The sequence below is a fragment of the Syngnathus scovelli genome, chromosome 15, assembly GCF_024217435.2.
Source record: "Syngnathus scovelli strain Florida chromosome 15, RoL_Ssco_1.2, whole genome shotgun sequence".
In the NCBI taxonomy this organism is placed as follows: Eukaryota; Metazoa; Chordata; class Actinopteri; order Syngnathiformes; family Syngnathidae; genus Syngnathus; species Syngnathus scovelli.
Window position 1 is genome coordinate 8,840,965 of NC_090861.1, and position 18,739 is coordinate 8,859,703.

Below are 18,739 nucleotides of genomic sequence, written 5' to 3' on the forward strand. Positions count from 1 at the left end.
GAAAGGGCGGGGCTTTTGCTATTGCCTCGCCGCGTGGCCAATCCAAACGCCTTGCGCGCGCTGAGCTGACCTGTCATGGGTTTGGTGATAGAAAAAAAAAAAACGTAGAAAAATAACCACATAACCTTACACTACAGAATGGCATCGTTTGTCGCCGAAGTCCTCGCCAGCTCTGGAAAACTAGAGAAAGAGGACCTGTCTGGAAAAATCAGCAAAATGTCGCGCAAGATAGAGGATACGAAGGTAAAGCGCCACCCTAGCCTAGCATTAGTTACGTGATGCTAAGCTTCTGAAAGTTTTAACGTCGTCCTGTCTGGCTAGAAATATTGTGACGTACCCATTATATATGTAATATTTTCCTGCACAACGATGAGCTAATGTTATTTGCTTAGAAGAATTTGAAGTCTGTTTACTTTGTCCAATTTACATGGTGCCGTGAAACATGAAACTACTGTTTCTTCTTCAACGTTCGCATTATGAACATCATTAATTTCTACAATCATTGCTCCGATGAGGATAAACCCAGTGAAAAATGTCATACGTTTCGTGTTGATAATGACTGGTGCAGATCGTGCCATGGGAACTGTACACGCACACAAAGCTGTTTATCCAATTCAAATGTTTAGTTCACGCTTAAGTTTCCCATGTGAAGCTTTCTTAATCGTGACCTTAGATCAGTGGTTCTTAACCTTGTTGGAGGTACCGAACCCCACTAGTTTCATATGCGCCTTCACCGTTAGCAAGATTTTATTTTTTTTTAAATTCAAGACATAGATGTTTTTTACTAATGCACAAAATGAGCTGTGCATGAACATCACCTTGTTCAAAGAACAAAACCAACACAATGCATGAACTCGCAACAAATTACATACTGGCAAATCAGAAGCTACACGATAAAACAGGTTTGTTCGGACCTCCTCAGTGGGGGCTCTGTCGAACCCCTGAGACCGACTCACCGAACCTCTAGGGTTCGTCCGTCCACCCACAACCGCACATGTTGTGTACAAATTGTCGTCCGTCCCCACCGTCGACTGACTCGTCCTACTGCACATGTGTCGTCAAACAAACGTTCGAACTTCTGACTTCGGACTGACGCCCCCCTACCGCCCCCTTCAACTTCTGACTTCGGACTGCCGCCCCCTACCGCCCCTTCGTCCTCACCGCCCCCCTACCGCCCCCTTCGTCCTCACCGCCCCCCCAGATCTTTCCACCGCCCCCAGGGGGGCGGTACCGCCCACTTTGGGAACCACTGCTTTAGATCAAACTCAAGGCCCGGGGGCCAGATACGGCCCGCCACATAATTGTATGTGGCCCGCGAAGACAAATTGTGCATCAAATTCGTGTGTCATTACTAGAATTGCAAATTGTCTTCACTTTTAATAATATCTTTTTTTTTTAATATTTGACCAGACTTTACTCGTCTGATTTGACAATGAGTTATTTGTCAGTTTGTTTTGTGGCTTTTACTGTATATAATATGAGGTGCTCATACATTTATTTGGGTTGACAGTCATAATGGCCCTCCGAAAGAAGCTATGACTACAAAGCAGCCCGCGAAAAAAATGAGTTTGACACCCCTGCTTTAGATAGATTCAAACGGTACCAATATATTTGGACCCAGCGACACAACCGACATAACGATAAACAAGAGTAAGATGTTTTCACTGGTTTCTTTTATATCAAACAAATTGTTTTAGGTTATTCACCTGACATGTTTCGGCGGTTTCTTCCGCCTTCATCCGCCGAAACATGTGAGGTGAATAACCTAAAACAATTTGTTTGATATAAAAGAAACCAGTGAAGTGATTAAAAAAGGAAAAACAAAATGAACTTAGTACAATTAAGAGTAAGATGTGCCTAAAGGATTTTGGTGTCATTTTATCACATTGTTTTTTTTCTCTTCGCTATTTTCCAGGTGGAAATATGTGGTATGTTAAACAGTCGATATAGTGACTTCCTGCCAAGTCTACATGCGTCTGAGGACCTAATGGTGCAGGTTGACGATGTCTCCAAAGAGATGGACACCCTCAAAAGATTTATTGAGACAGAGGTATGTATAAAACGGGGTTAAAGGAATGAAAAAAGACTGCAACATTGTCACTGTTGTTAAAAACAGGTTCAACAAAATCTCCATGCATCTGTGGCTGAGTATACTAAGTTGAAGCAGCAGCTGGAGAAAAACACAATCATCATCACCATGCTAGGACACCTGAAATACGTACGTAACAACATTTAGTAGAGTATTCCTAAACATATGACTCCAACACAAATCTGAAAGACAAAGCACACTGCTTCTGGTAGTGGAAGTAGCTTACGTAGTGATGGAGGCATTCACCTTGAAAAATACGCATCACGTAAAATACGTCCATATTGTTGATTGCCTACGATGACTAAAGGCTAACACAACCGGGCCGCGACTCACTGTCATTGAGGCCATTCGTAGTCCCAGGGTGCAGCCGTTTTTCCACCCAGTTAGCTGGGAGAGACACCATCTCGCACACAATGAGAATGAGAACAAGCACGAGAGAAAACGGACCGGCCCACAATTGAGCACAACCCACTCGTTACTGTCTCTCGTAATGTCTCCGTCACTCAGTTTGACAACGCGATGGAGGAATTCAACAAAGGCCTTCAGAAGAAGCAGTACGTTGATGCTGCTCTCCAGCTGCAAAGGGTATGTAATACTGGCATTAAACTCAAGACACTTTTCACTCAATTAAGTGCATTTGCGCAATGCAAGATTGCCTGCCACATGAGAATCACCCGTCAACTCCATTCGTGTTCCTCCCAGGCGAAGACGAGCGTGGAGTCTCTCAAAAGCTGGAAGGTGACGGAGCTCTCGCTGATTCGCGCGCTCAGCTCAGAGTTGACAGTGCAGAGGGAAAACCTGGTGTATCATCTCGGGGATGAATGGAAGCGCCTCGTCATCTGGAACTTGCCCCCCTTAAAGGGTGAGAAAGAAATGCAAACACATACGATGCGTCGTTATTTAGCGCACAACAATTCAACATTATTTATAGAGCACTTGAAACGAACGTTCCGACCATAACCACGGTTCCGTGAATCCCGAATTACGGCCAGGGGGCGGTGCTCGAAGCACTGAATGTCCGTAGGGATGAAATACGACTTACACCAACAGACCCCGCAGGCGTGGACTTCTTCCCGAAGGTGGAGCTGTGCTTATGCCTTCCTTGCGAAGAGGACGAGCGACCGGAACCACCTGCTGTGCTGCGAGCGTTGGCCATCCAGGGAGACCTTCAGCACAAGATCAAACTCTTCAGTAAGAGTCAACAACAACACGTCCACTCGCCCTCTCTTTGACGTACTTTATACCTCAAAGGTCAACCACCAGTTTGCATCCCAAAGAAATTCCATTGAGCATGTTAGCATAGGAGGGTGCGGGTTCGATTCCACCTCCGGCCCTCCCTGTGTGGAGTTTGCATGTTCTCCCCGGGCCCGCGTGGGTTTTCTCCGGGCACTCCGGTTTCCTCCCACATTCCAAAAACATGCTTGGTAGGCCGATTGAAGACTCCAAATTGTCCCTAGGTGTGAGTGTGAGTGCGATTGGTTGTCTGTCTCTGTGTGCCCTGCGATTGGCTGGCAACCAGTTCAGGGTGTCCCCCGCCTACTGCCCGATGGCGGCTGGGATAGGCTCCAGCACGCCCGCGACCCCCGTGGGGACTAAGCGGTTCAGAAAATGGATGGATGGATGTTAGCATAGAAAGCTAACTTGGCACTGTATATCTTGGTGTTTGGCTTCTTGTCAAACAACACAAGTGGTCTCCAGTTAGAGACGTTATCAGAAGTTAATACTAATCTGTGTATCCAACACGCTCACCTTAACACGCGCACTTTAACAACAAGCACAGCTGAAATAAAGTGCCCACAAGACAATGAAAGACAAAGACAAGGACAAAGTGGACTGCTTGATTTGCCATCCTGATCTCCAAGATGGGAGCCTGCGGCCCAGTGCTGCCGTTCTGCCTTCCAGGTCAGGTGCTTTTGAAGAACATGTTGAAGCCGGCGGTGCTGCACCCGTCCCTGTCGGTGTTGGTGTCTGAGCAGCGAGGAAAGGGCATCATCCTGACCTTCGAGCGACTGCAGGACTCTCACGAGGAGCGCAGCACACCATCGCAGGTCTACTGCAAGTTGCTCCTGGTGCTCAGGACCCTTTATTCCAACCTACTCGGTAAGTCACGCTCAGGAAGAAGCGGCACGGCTCACAGTTGAGCTCGACCAATCCAGAGCCACATCTGAACGTGCCCTTTTGCTCAACCTCTTTTGTTTATCGCCAGACATGACGATAGGTGATCAGAAACTGTCGACTATCTTGGGGAAGCTGATTTGGGAGGAGCTTTCGCACTGTATCATCCACGAGTGCCTGCTCTACTCCATCCCTACCGACAGCAGCCAGCTGGAAAAATACAATATTGTACGCACACGACTGTCTTGGCGGAGCAAGCCGGCAACACATTGCGAGACCCGCCCATGTTTGTGACAGCAGGTTATCAAGGAGACGGAGGAGTTTGAGAAGGCTCTGAAAGAGATGGAGTTTCTGCGGGATGAGTCGACAGATCTGCTCAAATATGCCAGAGACGTCAACTGCCACTTTGCCAGCAAGAAGTGCAAGGATGTCATGGTGGCAGCACGTCAACTCATGACGGCCAAAATGCACAACACCGTCAAGGTGGGAAATCTGATGTCCTCGCACCGGGTTCCGCGAAGCCTAGCCTAGCCTAGCTCTATTGAGGAACGATTGAGGTCACCGTAGATAGCCAAGACTTCCTTTGGAGCCAAAAGACGTATGTATGCTTGGATGCACGCACGTGTTTCATTTTTCCACAAAGATTACAGCAGAGTCCGAGCCACGTCTCGCTGAGCTGCCCGTTCCAGACTCGTTGCCGCAAGTGAAGAGGGAAGCCCCGAGCAAGGAGGGCGCCAGCACTCTGGAGAACGCCAGTCGACTGTCAGTGCGCCTGCCGCCATGTTGCATCAGCGAGTCGGTGCAGCAGCTGATGCTGCTGGCTGTTGACACGCTGGGCGAGGCTGTTGGAAGCTCCACGCAATGGTGCCCACCCCTCCGTCCCACGACAACGTTCTCTTCTCCTTGTGCCGTTTCAATTCCAAATGTTTGCAATTCAAAAGGTACCAGTGTCCCTTGTTTTGTTCCTCCACAGCGCGTCCCAACTTTTCTTCACTGTCCGAAACATCTTCCAGCTCTTCCATGATGTTGTGCCCACATATCACAAGTAAGTTTGATTGCTCGCACCTCACATTTCGCCCAAAAGGAATCACCTTTAGGAGTTGTACAATTATGAAGATGATGATGTACATGGCAGAATACTGTATGATTAGAAGACGTCTATTGTGCGAGATAACGTTGGATTGTATATGTTGAGGATTTTTTTAAGTAAAATGATCAGAAAATGTCCATTAATTGAATGTCATTTCAAGGGAAAATGACCATATCGGCATGTGAAATGATCCTGTATCGGGGTCTACATTTTGGCCGGCATTTCACATCGGCATGTGAAATGATCCTGTATCGGGGTCTACATTTTGGTCTCCATCGCACAACTCTGCTATTTTCTTTTTCCCAGGGAGAACCTTCTCAAGTTCCCTCACCTGGCCGCCATCCAGCACAACAACTGCCTGTACCTGGCCCACCACCTCCTCACCCTGGGTCACCATTTTAGACCGCACTTGCCGCAGCCCCTCAGCCAGGGCGTAACCACCTTTGTCGACATGGTGCCAGCATTTAGGAAATTAGGTACCACTGTCTTGGCGTTTCAACCAGATGCCGAGCTCCACTTAAAAATGTATCTCGCTTTGTTACCAGAGTGGATGTCGGAGGTAACTGATGGCTTGCGAGATTGTTTTTTTTTTGCGACTAGAGCTCAATAGAAAAGCGATGGCCGTAAAACACTTCCACTCAAAAATTGTGGCAACCACTTCCCCTGATGTAACCGCTACTTGTTTTAGTGACGAGAGCGAGGAAAGTCCGTCTTTTGTAGTTCACTAATCACAAAGCTCGAGCTCAAATGAGCTGCTTCTGTTCGTTTTAAAATCAAACGTGGCCTTTGCCCACCTGAGCTCTAACGGCCACTTTCCGTGTTCTCCAGGCGCTCAGTGCTTTCTTACGCAGCTGAACATCCAGAGGGCAGAGCTGCTGGAGCGGCTCTCCACTGCTCGAAACTTCTGCAACCTGGATGACGCCGACAACTACGCGGCAGCCAGCAAGGCTGTAAGGCAGGTAGGCCAACTTTTGCCGGCTTCCAGACTTTGTCAGGCCTCTCGCCGGTTTGACCACACGCTGTACACCCACTTGTTTGCAGGTGATCCATCAGCTAAAGCAGCTGGGGACCATGTGGCAGGACGTCCTGCCGGTCGGCATCTACTGCAAAGCCATGGGCAACCTCCTCAACACCACCGTCGCGGAAATGATTGCCAAGATCATGATGCTGGAGGTCAGTTGTTGGTTCGGCCACTACTTGGACATTATGATGGTGTAGGCATATTATTGCCAAAAAATGCACATTTGGACAGGCTGTAAACCATTTGAGAGCCAAGTGGAAAAATTGTGCAATTTTTCTCCGACTCCAGGATATCTCTTCAAAGGACGGTGAGCATTTGCACATCCTGTGCCAGATGGTCATCAAGGAGGGCCCATTGGTCTTTGTACCACTGACTGACGAGCACAAGAACAAGAAATATCAGGAGGAGGTCTCCCTTTATGCGAAAAAGTGGAGCGCCTTCAAGGAGCTGGTCGTTGTACTGTGTGCCAACCTCCAGGAGATTGTCGACAGGTAACGACTTGAGGAAGCTCAACAAACCAGTCATGAAAGCGCAGCACACCTTGTGGAAAAATTGTCTGACTGTGGCTCACCACAATCTGTGTGTGATTCCTTTCCTCAGGTGGGCAGACGCTAAAGGCCCTTTGGCATTGGAGTTCACGAGCATGGAGGTGAGGAGTTTAATCCGAGCCTTGTTCCAGAACACAGAGAGAAGAGCCCTGGCTATGACCAAAATCAAATAAAGCTGTGGGGGAGGAAACCAGCACCAGCGAGGCCCAAATACTTCTTTGGGAATTTCACCTTTGTTTCCCTTCTCTGTCTCATGTTTGCACACGAGGCAGCAACATTGTGCACCGAAGAAAGGCAATTTGTAAGGTGGAGAGCTAAACTGGGCCATACAAGAAAATAAATTGATGCACAATTTTACCGTATTTTATATTAATATGTAAAATGTTCCTTTTTTTTTCTCAGTAGAATTGCGGGCTGTACTGAACATAGCTCATCGTCTCAAGGTTCAACCCCCTTAATTTAATGTATAACTATAATAAATTTACCTCAAACAGCATTCAAGTTTTAATCATTATGAAACTGTTGGTTTCAGGTTTGCTCATTCAATATTGAAGTAGTTTACATCATAAACTCTAATTTTCAGTGAAAAATCAGTCCACCCCCCAAAAACAAAATGTTAAATAAAATGTTTGTCCACTTTTGTATAAATGAATCATTTGTGGGATTTTTTCTTGTTTAACAAAAACGTTCAAAACTGTCTGATGTAAATATATCGGGTTCAAGGTACACACCCACGCCTGAGGTGAGCGTTAGTGTAATACCACTGCTTTCTTTGAGTGGCGCTGCTGTACCAAATTTCAAAGTCATACTCCTCCTATCCAACGCAGAAGACGACGTAGTAGTGGAGAGCAGCATGATGGGCGCGCAGCCGCCATGTCACCCAGAGAGAGAAAAGTAGTACTACTTTCTGCCTTAGGCATAGTCAGTCTCTCGCTTTATTTCTTCCCCTCTTATCTATACATTGTTGCAACTCTTGTGGTTTGTGGTGGCGCGTTCGTCTTGCGTCGCGGAACGCCGCTTGCCGCCAGAATAGGCCTCAATCCTCGGACTGGATTTAGCGCTCCAGCCGGCTACTTGCGCCGCTTTTGGGACTGGTGGCTGAGCGACGTTTCGGTGGTGTCGCGGAGAACAACGCTCGACGTCTGCCGACGTGACCCACGCGGGTCGTCGCTGGGAGCTTTCAGACAAAGGCCGCCCGGCGCTGCGATCCATCGCGGGGGGCACATAGATAGCAACGCGTGTCTTTTTAGCCCCGGGGACGTTCTCATGGGAAGCTACATTGGCAAACCAGAAAGTCCGACCGGCGACTTCGGCATGCCCAGAGTGGTCCGGGAGCAACTGCGGGAAATGTTGTCCAGACCTAACCATGCTGTCTGCACCCCGAACCGGAGGCTCTCGTTTACCAGGTACGTTTCAATTAACTGTTCGCCAGACACTCTTTAGGTCAGTGGTTCTTAACCTTGTTGGAGGTACTGAACCCCACTAGTTTCATATGCGCCTTCACCGAACCCCTTAGTGATTTTTTTTTTTTAAATTCAAGACATAGATGTTTTTTACTAATGCACAAAATGAGCTGTGCATGAACATCACCTTGTTCAAAGAACAAAACCAACACAATGCATGAACTCGCAACAAATTACATACTGGCAAATCAGAAGCTACACGATAAAACGGGTTTGTTCGGACCTCCTCAGTGGGGGCTCTGTCGAACCCCTGAGACCGTCTCACCGAACCCCTAGGGTACGATCGAACCCAGGTTAAGAACCACTGCTTTAGGTACACCATGATCTCCCCTGCTCTCTGCATCTCGAACTGAATTCAAGATAAAATAAAAGATCAGACTGGTGTTAAGTCAAGGCATTGGATCACATCGTGTCAACTAATTTGAAGGAAAGAGTGAAGAATTCCTGTCCTTAAATGTTTCAGGGAGCCGTCGGGCACAGTGGGACACTTCACCATCACCCCCCAGCGGCACTACCCGCTTCAACAGCCAGGCGCCTCCCCGGTGGGGGTCCTGCCTCCCATTAGGTGGGATGGCTTCAGGAAGAAGAGCATCCTCTCGCCTCGGAATTCACTGGCTGCTCATAGTCCGGTTACTGTCAAAATCGCCCGGCCCGACCACAGCGGCCCCAGGTTTGAGTCGACGTTGTTTACTGTTCCGGTGAATGCAGAGGGACAATGCCAAAAAATTAAATTGTTCCTGATGACTGACTCTGGACATTTGTTCTCTTTCTGTCTTTAGTTTGGAGCACCCGAGCTGCGCGGCTGTGCCCAAGGCCCCCGAGGACCCCTGCTCCAGAGAGAGCGTGCTAAAGGTGTTAAAGGATAGCCACAAGCGAGAGGTCGACGATGCAGATAGAAGCTTCACTGCTGAGCAGAGAAGCAAGAGAAGGTAAGCAAATCTTGACACCAAGGAGTTGCGCCACACTTGTTACTTAAAAAATAACAATAACATCATGAATTTTTCTAATGTCGACTCGACTGTCGCCGCCTTAGTGTCAAAAACAAAACCCGTACCTGCCAGTAGAAATAAAATGGCATTGAAACTTCATATCACGATTGTCTCGATCAAAATTATCATCACATATTAGGGGGGCTCACTGTACGTGCTCCAAATCTGCTCCCCAGGCGTAACGACAGTGGAGGAAGTGCCCACTCAGCTTTTGAGCCCCTCTTGCCCAACGGAGCGCCACTGCAACTGGTCCCCAAGTGAGTGTAAAACAACTGCCTTTGACTTTCTGACTGTCGACCAGTTGTTGCACAATACTTTTTTTTTTTTTTAAATCCAGACCAGGAAGCCTAAAACGAGGGATGATAGCAGCAGCGGAAGAGTCCACCTTCAAGAGGTCCCGCACCTCATCCATCAGCTCTGCCAGTGGAGCGCACGCCCCTGGAGGCACACCGGGTTCCAATAGAAACCCCATCCAAAGCTCCTACAGCTCTTCAGTGGGCCTCGCGCAGGTAACTCGTTTGCCGTGTTGCGCTCGTGGCTGCGGCTATTGACTATTTTTAGAGTTTGAGATTTCAATCTGGGCTGAAGCCTTCCTTGTTTGCTGCTGCGTTATCTTAAAGCCAAAAAAACATTTCTTATTTTCACCGTCTGGATAATCTGTTTTGTTTGGAACCATGATTTCCTCGCCTCTGTCAAGCACTTTGGAAGTATGCCTTTCACGTTGGCCTTAAAGTGCCCGAAAAGCGCTTGAAGTGCTGACCGTACGCTTGCTTGCATTTGAAAGTTCAAGAAGCCATCTGCGCAGAGCTCGCCCATGTCCAGCCCTGGTTCGTCTCGTTCGCAGACACCAGACAGAACCGCCAAGAGGCCGAGGTGCGTTTGCACGCGTCCACATGCGATTGAACGTTAGTGACACTTTGCAAATGGCCCCTTTCTTTTCCCAGAGAGGATGACGACCTTTCTCCCGGCCCGGCGTCCTCCCCGCCATCAGAAAGGGCCGCGTTGGACAAAGCGCCCGATGCGCGTAAGTCTTTCAAGTGGCTTTGTTCCGCGGGTTAAGCCTGTTGTGTGGTCATGGTTGTATTGACTTGTAGCCAAACAGAGTCCAGTGCCCAAGGTCTCAGTCACGAGCTCAATAAACTTCGCCGGCAGTGGTGGAAAGCGAAAGCGTAGGATCCAGCTCGTGTCCAGTAAGCGGGATGACCGATTTTCACTCGTAAGCAATTTCACTCGTAAGCAAATGACTTCTCACGCTTCATGGAAGGTTTTAGGATATGGAAAGAAGTTTTACCGTGCATGTGGGTGTATGAATCCTGTCGGGGTTTTTTTTGTCATTTTTAATTCATCTCTCTATCGATTGATGTATCTATTTATTACCTTCCTTCCTCACATAACTGCCTACTGGTCTGAAGCCCCCACCACCTGAGCTGGGCTATACCATCACTGTGAAGGATCTGGATGAAGAGAAGGCAGCAGCCATGAGAAAGATCCAGAAAGTTCTGGAGCCACCCGGTGAGCTGATGACAAGGACCTCAAATTCAACTACCTGAAACTGGTTTTGCCCAAGACACCAATTCTAGTTTAACATCAAGACAGCAAAAAAAAAAAAAAGGGACTTTAGCCACATGAAGCCTGAGCTTGTTGGTGTCTCTGTGCAGTTGCTGAACCGCAAAAGTCCTCCAGCCCTTCATTGACGTCCATCGCACCTGCCTCGTTGACCACCTCAGTCCCAAAGAGCGCCAGCGTCATCTCCGGCACACTCACCCTGAGCAGCCTCCTGGCTGCCCCTCTGCCCAAACCCTGCAGCATTGCTCCCTCGGTCATCACGCCGGATCCCGAGCCAGCCCCTGCGCTTTCGAACCCACTCCTAGAGGCTCTGAAAATGAAGAGTCCTACGAGCTGTGCATCAGCTGCCGGCGCCACCACAGGTAGGACCGACCAGTGTAGGAGACTAATCGCCCTTAACGATGTCAAAGGCTAATCACCACAACGTGTCTGTTTGCTGTCCGCAGTTTCAACATTGACGATGCCGGTACCGCCGGGCGTCTCAAGCCTGAAGGCGCAGCCCATAGCTGACGCCCTGAAGCCGTGGCCCGTCTCCCAGTCTCAGCCTGCTCGTAGCAGCGTGGACCAGACCTCTGCCTTCACTCAAGTCCCAGGCCAGGTTTCCAAGGCTGCCAGCGGCGCTCCCTCATTACCTCCCGCTGGCCCGTTAACATCGTCGAGCCAGCTCGGCGGTGGTCCCGCTGCGTGCTCCGCTCCTAAGCCCCCCCTGGTCACGACCGCCGTGCTCAGTCACTCCAACCCTCTGCCGGCCTCAGGTTTCAAACCCATTTTTGCCGTCGCCGCCTCCGCCCCGTTAATTGTAACGAGCCTAGAGAGCAAACCTACGGTCCAAAACTTCAACCCTAGTTTTGGAAGTAGCTCCGCCACGGCGGGCTTTGCCACCGCCGCCACATCCACAACAGTCTCAGGTACGGCAGGAGCCACCATTGCTCCACCGTCATGCGCAACCTCCGCCACAACGTCAGGGGCAGTTTCTTTAACTTGTTCATTATTTGGATCCTCAACAAGTAGCACCGTTGCTTCTTCGCTCTTCCCTGAAGTGGCCTCCACAGCAGCTGCCACCTCAGGCTCCACCAGCAGCACGACCCCCGCAGCCCAGCCGTCCACAAAATCCATCTTCGGAACCTGGTCGGCACCATCCTCAATGACCGCGAGTGCCACCTCAGCGCCAGCTTCTACGCCGGGATTTCAGTTTGGAGCCGGAGGCTCCACAACTCCTGTGGCCGCCATTCCCGCCCCCACCTCCACGAGCGCCTTCACATTTGGAGCTGCACAGACAACATCTCAAGTCGCAGGCCAGAAGGTGTTTGCCTTTGGTCAGGCCACAGTCAGTCAAAACACAAGCACGGCTTCGTTCGGAGGTTTGGCGATGGCCGCCGCTGCCCCTGCATCTGCGGCCAACACGGCCAACGACGGTGCCGCTGGCCCCACGACCCAGCCCACGTTCACTTTTGGAAAGTCGTCCTTTCAAGCCTCGGGGCCCCAGTCGAGCTTCGGCTCCACGCTCGTTGCACCTAAGCCGTTTACCTTTGGCGGCGGGTCAGCTGCATCCGCTTCCAACGCGATGCCTTTCAACTTTGGGGCACCTGCCACCTCTGCCGCGGTACCGTCAGCTTTTGTCACGCCAAGCAAACCAGCGTTTGGAGGTGCCTCAACCGCTTTCGCTTTCGGCCAGGCCGCTCAGACTCCCGGCGCGTCATCCTTCACGTTCGGTGGCGGCGGTCCACAGCAGACACCCTCGGGCCCTGCTCCACCACCAGCATCCGGCGGCTTTAACTTTGGCGCTACCATTTCGCAACCGCAGTTCGGGACACCTGTCGCCAATAAGATGGGAGGCTTCAATTTCGGGGCTGCCGGTGAGTTATTCGTGTCAAAGCTGCGCTTTTGGTCGATTTATTTGAGTTTTGAAGTGATACGAGAGCTGTGGTGGCAGATGCGGTCGGTCATTATTTTCAACAGGACAACTTGAATATCTGACATCAAATCCAAATCGTTCTTCATTCCAACTGCTTTATGACTCTCCGCCACAGGCACATCCACTCCCAATTTCCGTCAGAGCCCCGCCACAGCCACTGGTCCAATTCCTTTTGGAAATGCCAGCGCGCCGGTCCAGGCTTTCAATGCTGCTCCTTTTGGTACGTCATGAATGTAGAAACTTTAATCCAAAGCTCGTGGTGAATGTTTTGAATGTCTGGCCTCCTCAAGTCAAGTCCGCACATCAAGAGCCGCCTTTCTTATTATGCTGACTTGGAATTGGGAGAAAGAAATTTCTCTGAGTCTCGTGCTGCCTTTTCCCAATCAGGTTCCCAAGCAACTCCTTCCTTCTCCATTGGGGCGGGCTCAAAGCCGAGCGGTGTGCGGCAAAGACTGCAAGCGCGGAGGCAGCACAACAGGAAGAAGTGATCTCGCGCCAGTTGAGCTTTTAAGAGGATTCAGGTCATCGCTGCTTTGGCTTTCCCAATCTCTCCAAACAAGAGCGCCACCGACACCCTCGGCTCGCCTCGTTGGCAGAGGATCTAGAAAGCCGCCCGAAGTCCAGACGACTGATTCCTTGTGCTCTAAAGACGCAATGGGCGTGTGCTTGAGGGAAAGTGTTTTCAAATCATATCCACTGTTGTTTTGGACACGGTCTTACGGAGAATGCAGATGTTTATTTTTCTATGCAGTCATTTGTATGTTGGCCGACCTTATCCTCGCACGGTTCGGACAGATGATGGCGGAGACAGACGCAAACGCAAGAGGATACGCAGCGATGCAGTTTTCTTTTTTTAATTTATTTTTCTGCAGCCTGCGCTCATATGCGGCCATGTCTGCACATAAAGGACAATTGAGAAGATGGTCTTACTGCTTTGCCATAGTGCTTCTTAACTGCAAACATTCCTGAAAACAATTCTCCGAGCGGGTGCATTCCTTTTTATTAAAGACACTGAACAGCCCAATAAATAACTTACAAGCAAGCAGCCAGTGGGCCATATCCACTGCTAGAGATTTTAGTTGCTTCATTTTGAGTGAAATCCTCAGAGGACTTCATTAAAACGACTCCAAACAAACCAATACGCCGATTGTGACCAAAAGCTCATTTTGCATTGTTTTTAAACCTCCCTATTCAATGCCAAGCACTGAATAGTAATCATCTGTTTATGTGCATTTAGTTCGCATCAACTACTGTTCTAAGCATTACTCTAAATCATTAGCATATAGGATGGCACTATCTGTGTATATCTGGCCTCTCTCTTCTGCCTGGTGGCTCCATCCTCAGCATCCTTCTCCCTATGTCGCCGGGTTCCCTCCTCTGCACATGTCCAAGCCATCTCAATATCGCCTCTCTGATGTTGTCTCCATGGCGGAAGCGCACCTTAGCTGGGATGACTGCAATGCAGTTCGACACCAAGCCTGCAATTGGCGACAACGCGCCTTTGGCGTTCAGCAACTGCCAAAGAAAACATCAGGAATAAGAAAAATCCCGTCATTCTTAGCGGCGTGAGTAAAATTACGTGGCAGAGAGAGATGGAGTTGCTCGGCTTGGTCGTCTTGTCTTTGATACTGGGCGCTCTGGTGAGCCTGGTCGCTTTTACCGTGGGGAAGCGGAAAGAAGAACTACGAGAAGAAGACGTGCAGACGAGCAGTCGTGCCGGTAGGAGTTGACAGGAGCGTTGATGCTAGCGTTAGCGTGAGCGTTGATGCTAGCGTTAGCGTGGTGATTGCACTTATAGTTCAGTGTTTCGTGCTCTTATTCACGCTGCTGTTACTGCCGCACATGCTCACGCGCGTCATTACGGAGTTGCTTGCTGAAACGGGAGACGGTGATGACTCAACTCTGACGTGTTAGCCATGTAATTCTTTCCATTGGAAACCAACTGTGGAGCTGAAATAGTCTGTTCCGCAGTACGCACCGTTTCCGAAGTACGGATACAAATGATGTTCTTTCTCTCTGGCCCATATTATTTGTTGTTGAATTGAATGACAAGTAACACCTTTCCAACGGCACCTGTTGAGCCTTGAATCCTAAGGGTTAAGAAATCTATTATTTAACCCGTTATTTTTGGAGTGTCCATTTCCTACTAACAATTGCACACTATTGTACTGCTGTGCATAAAAAAAGGCTCAGGACGGATGGTAGCGGAGTGATTTCAACACGGTGGAAACAGCAGAGACTTCCACAGACGGTTGTCATAAATTTCAAGTCAAAACCGCTGCGCTTTCTATGCTTCCAGCTGAAGGGGTCACGGCAAAGGAACCGCCGGCAAAGAAACTCAAGCAGCAGCGCAGCCGCAAAGACAAATTGTCACAACATAACTTCAGCCATCCCCTGTTGGCCTCTACGCTGAAAGTAAACGCGAAAGTTGTCAACCCCTCAATACGCGTGTCAATAGCGTCGCAAAGGAGGACAGATGACCCGACAATAAAACGTCAAGGAGGTTTTGCTGTCTTCCTCAGGGCCACATCGGGAATGTGACCTGCCTGGATTTCAGCAGCAACGGCAAATACTTGGCATCGTGCGCCGACGACCGCACCGTGCGAATATGGAGCACCAAAGACTTTCAGGAGCGAGAGCACAAATGTCTGCGGGCCAACGTGGCGCTGGACCACGCCATGCTGGTGCGCTTCAGCCCAGACTCCAGGTTGGTTGCGTGGCATGTTGGGCACCTGGCCACCGCCCTTCTTGCCATCAAAGCCGCATTTTTGAGGAGCCCTTCTGGCCGTCAAAACAGCGTCTTGGCGAGACTCGCTGCTCACCTCCTCTTTGGCCGTGTGCCGCCCCTTCCACCCGCAGGGCCTTCATCGCCTGGCTGGCTAACAGCGACACAATGTGCGTCTTCAAAATGAGCAAAAAGGCAGACGGGACCACAAGCTTCAAGGTGAGCCCCGACGACTTCCCGGCCAAACACAAGGGCAGCATCCTCAACATGGCCATCGCGGAGACCGGTACGTAGGCCCAAAATGTATGGTAAAAAAGAAAGACCATCATACCCTAGCTGTCAATCAGCCGTTCCCCGCAGGCAAGTTCATCATGATTGCCACGGCCAACACCACCATCTACATTTGGGACCTGAAAGGTGAAATACTGGCCTCTATCAACACCAACCAGATGACCAATTCTTACGCCACCATCTCCCCGTGCGGCAGGTCAGTCGTCGCGTCCGGCACCGCGCAAGTGAGCGAAAGGGCGAGCGTGATGTTTTGCTCTCAGGTTCGTGGCGTCCTGCGGCTTCACCCCTGACGTCAAGGTGTGGGAGGTGTGCTTTGCAAAGACGGGCGAGTTTAAGGGGGTGACTCGAGCCTTTGAGCTCAAAGGCCACTGTGCGGGAGTCCACGCGTTTGCCTTCTCCAATGACTCTCGCAGGTACAACTTTGTTTCTTCATTCCCTTTGCGCACCGCCGTCGTCCAGTATGGCAACCTGACATACCCACCGGCTCTTGGGTTTCAATGAGCTCGTTCTGAAACCGGCGCCGATCGCGGGCCTCGGCAGAATCAAACTCCGAGTTAGGCTTCTCCCGTGCGCTTTCAGAATGGTGACGGTGTCCAAAGACGGGACGTGGAAGTTGTGGAACACGGATGTGGAGTACAAGAAGCAGCAAGACCCATACCTGCTCAGGAGCGTTGCCTGTGCCTCCTCCCCTGGCAGCCTAGCGGCACTGTCGCCCGACGGCCGGGTGGTGGCCATCAGCCACAGCCGTGACGTGGCCCTGTACGACGCCTCCAGCGGCCAACTGGAGGAGCAGCTGCTCGACGTGCACAGCCTAGAGATCACGGACCTCCGCTTCGATGTCACTGGCCGCTTTTTGGCGTGCAGCGGGGACAAGGCCATCCGAGTGTTCTACAACACCCCCGGCTACCGAGCGGCCATCGCCGACATGCAGGAAATGCTGAGGACGGCGCGGAATGACGCCACAAAGCAGAGGCTAAAGCAGCAGATCAGCGACGCTCAGAGCGCCCTTGACGCCGCCCTGGCCGCTCCTGTCCAATGAACACACCTGAACTGAGTGTGATTGCCTTTTCGTGGAGTTTTAATTTTAAAATAAAAAAGGAATCTTTTTCAGTCAAGATAAACACTTGGTTTCCATTTGTACTTTCTCTTACCCTCTAAAAATGAAAAATAAAACCCATTTTGAAATGGGAGGGGGGGGGCACTTATTCTAATGGGTTGACTCATTCTGACAGCTCCTGTTACAATTTTAAAATTTTAAAATAAGTTGCTTTGAAAATAACTGAATAATAAAAATGGATGATCACAATGAAGAATAAAGTCCCTTTTGTAATATACAGTAATCCCTCATTTATCGCAGATAATTGGTTCCAAAAACCACCCGCGATAAGTGAAATCCGCTATGTACGGTCACCACACCCGGACTGACAATCGGGAGATCCGGGAGTGTTCCCAAAGCACCTGCCTCGGTGCCTGCTGGCCTGAGTCTCTCTTTTTTTTTTTTTTTTTTTTTTTTAAGTCTGCCGGTGCGGCGGCTCGCCTATCAGAGAGACAGGCCAGGCCACTCAGGCCAGGTGCATGTAAGGAGGGAAAGACGAATGTTTTATATCAATTAACACCCGCCCCCACAGTCCGTATAGACTTAGACTTAGACTTAGACTCAACTTTATTAATCCCTTGGGATTACTCCTTCAGGGAAATTCTGTGTCCAGTAGCAGTAAAATACAAGATACACAAGTAAAACACAAGAGATCAAGATATACAGAAGATGCAGAAATACACACAGTGCAAGAGATAGCAATGAAATGTAAAAGAGGCCAAAAGATAAACTAGGCAAGGAAATCGAGGGAGGTAAAAACACTACACAGTAGTTGCCATAATATTGCGCATTGTATATTGACGTGAAGAATGTGTACAGTTATTACAAGCATCTCCATGTCCCTGTTCATGTCCATGTCACCTCCTCCCCAGTGAGGAGTTGAATAGCTTGATGGCTTGGGGGACAAAGGAGTTCTTCAGTCTGCTTGTCCTACAATTGGGGAGGAGCAGTCTCCCACTGATCCGGCTCCTCTGATTAGTGATGACAGAGTGCAGAGGGTGACTGACATTGCCTATAATGTCCAACAGTTTTTTCAGTGTCCTTGCCTCTGCCACCGTCTCCAATGAGTCCAGCTTCTTGCCGATCAAAGAGCCGGCTCGCCTGACCAGTTTGTCCAGTCTGGAGGTGTCCTTCTTGGATGTGCTGCTGCCCCAGCACACCACGGTGTAAAACAGGACACTGGCAACCACGGACTGGTAGAACATCTCCAAGAGTTTGTTGCAGATGTTAAAAGAACGTAGTCTCCTCAGGAAGTACATCCTGCTCTGTGTCTTCCTGTGAAGGTGGTTGGTGTGAGTTGACCAGTCCAGTTTCTTATCCAGCCACACCCCAAGGTACTTGTAGGAGTCCACAGCCTCCACCTCAGCCCCCTCCAACAGTACGGGCCTAGGCTTAGGCCTGTTCCTCCCAAAGTCTATGACCAGCTCCTTGGTCTTGGAGATGTTGAGCTCCAGTTGGTTGGCACGGCACCAGGTGGCGAAATCCCCCACCAGGCTCCTATACTCCTCCTCTCTATTGTCCCTGATACACCCGACAATGGCTGTGTCATCCGCGTACTTCTGTATGTGACACAGCTCAGAGTTGTAACAGAAGTCTGAGGTGTACAAGGTGAAGAGTACAGGGGCCAGCACTGTGCCCTGTGGGGCTCCAGTGCTACTGACCACAGTGTCAGAGATGGTGTCTTTTAGTCTGACGTACTGTGGCCTGTCTGTGAGGTAGCTGGAGATCCAGGTCACCATGTATGGGTCCACTCCCATCCTGTCCAGTTTGTCTCTGAGCAGACAACCACACAGAGCACGTGTGGAGAAAGGGGTGTGTTAATAGTATACCG

At 50.0% G+C, this 18,739-nt stretch overlaps 3 protein-coding genes across 5 annotated transcripts; all 3 read left to right on the plus strand.

Annotated features, from left to right (window-relative positions):
- The first annotated feature begins 27 nt into the window (after positions 1 to 27).
- Positions 28 to 7,515, plus strand: zw10 (zw10 kinetochore protein). 2 transcript variants are annotated; one of them, XM_049742419.2, is made up of 16 exons: positions 28 to 243; positions 1,916 to 2,050; positions 2,117 to 2,218; positions 2,597 to 2,674; positions 2,792 to 2,951; positions 3,140 to 3,280; positions 3,992 to 4,189; positions 4,296 to 4,432; positions 4,502 to 4,687; positions 4,848 to 5,068; positions 5,178 to 5,249; positions 5,601 to 5,770; positions 6,123 to 6,253; positions 6,336 to 6,467; positions 6,604 to 6,806; positions 6,916 to 7,515. In XM_049742419.2, the coding sequence occupies exons 1-16, from the start codon at positions 139 to 141 to the stop codon at positions 7,034 to 7,036; spliced, it is 2,292 nt and encodes a 763-aa protein (XP_049598376.1). In that variant the 5' UTR covers positions 28 to 138; the 3' UTR covers positions 7,037 to 7,515. The 2 variants fall into 2 exon arrangements, with proteins under 2 accessions (XP_049598376.1, XP_049598377.1); XM_049742420.2 differs by having other exon boundaries at positions 4,505 to 4,687.
- Positions 7,516 to 7,674: 159 nt separating this feature from the next.
- Positions 7,675 to 13,935, plus strand: pom121 (POM121 transmembrane nucleoporin). Of its 2 annotated transcripts, XM_049742413.1 has the most exons (14): positions 7,675 to 8,269; positions 8,790 to 8,996; positions 9,106 to 9,255; positions 9,492 to 9,572; positions 9,653 to 9,824; positions 10,100 to 10,188; positions 10,260 to 10,339; positions 10,410 to 10,531; positions 10,728 to 10,827; positions 10,974 to 11,243; positions 11,328 to 12,484; positions 12,557 to 12,737; positions 12,912 to 13,016; positions 13,184 to 13,935. In XM_049742413.1, the coding sequence occupies exons 1-14, from the start codon at positions 7,737 to 7,739 to the stop codon at positions 13,282 to 13,284; spliced, it is 3,348 nt and encodes a 1,115-aa protein (XP_049598370.1). In that variant the 5' UTR covers positions 7,675 to 7,736; the 3' UTR covers positions 13,285 to 13,935. The 2 variants fall into 2 exon arrangements, with proteins under 2 accessions (XP_049598370.1, XP_049598369.1); XM_049742412.2 differs by having other exon boundaries at positions 7,676 to 8,269; positions 11,328 to 12,737.
- A 435-nt stretch (positions 13,936 to 14,370) lies between these two features.
- tbl2 (transducin beta like 2) lies at positions 14,371 to 16,933 on the plus strand. The gene is made up of 7 exons (XM_049742434.2): positions 14,371 to 14,515; positions 15,096 to 15,211; positions 15,319 to 15,503; positions 15,656 to 15,807; positions 15,882 to 16,008; positions 16,073 to 16,225; positions 16,392 to 16,933. The coding sequence occupies exons 1-7, from the start codon at positions 14,389 to 14,391 to the stop codon at positions 16,849 to 16,851; spliced, it is 1,320 nt and encodes a 439-aa protein (XP_049598391.1). The 5' UTR covers positions 14,371 to 14,388; the 3' UTR covers positions 16,852 to 16,933.
- The last annotated feature ends 1,806 nt before the right edge of the window (positions 16,934 to 18,739 follow it).

Excerpts from the sequence above, each read along its gene's own strand:
- zw10 (XM_049742419.2), top strand. The coding sequence starts at position 139 with ATGGCATCGTTTGTCGCCGAAGTCCTCGCCAGCTCTGGAAAACTAGAG. Across the intron at positions 5,771-6,122 it reads GCCAGCATTTAGGAAATTAG|GCGCTCAGTGCTTTCTTACG; the intron begins GTACCACTGTCT and ends CGTGTTCTCCAG. Across the intron at positions 6,254-6,335 it reads CCAGCAAGGCTGTAAGGCAG|GTGATCCATCAGCTAAAGCA; the intron begins GTAGGCCAACTT and ends ACTTGTTTGCAG.
- pom121 (XM_049742412.2), top strand. The coding sequence starts at position 7,737 with ATGTCACCCAGAGAGAGAAAAGTAGTACTACTTTCTGCCTTAGGCATA. Across the intron at positions 8,997-9,105 it reads CCCGACCACAGCGGCCCCAG|TTTGGAGCACCCGAGCTGCG; the intron begins GTTTGAGTCGAC and ends TTCTGTCTTTAG. Across the intron at positions 9,825-10,099 it reads CTTCAGTGGGCCTCGCGCAG|TTCAAGAAGCCATCTGCGCA; the intron begins GTAACTCGTTTG and ends TGCATTTGAAAG.
- tbl2 (XM_049742434.2), top strand. The coding sequence starts at position 14,389 with ATGGAGTTGCTCGGCTTGGTCGTCTTGTCTTTGATACTGGGCGCTCTG. Across the intron at positions 14,516-15,095 it reads GCAGACGAGCAGTCGTGCCG|CTGAAGGGGTCACGGCAAAG; the intron begins GTAGGAGTTGAC and ends CTATGCTTCCAG. Across the intron at positions 16,226-16,391 it reads TTCTCCAATGACTCTCGCAG|AATGGTGACGGTGTCCAAAG; the intron begins GTACAACTTTGT and ends GTGCGCTTTCAG.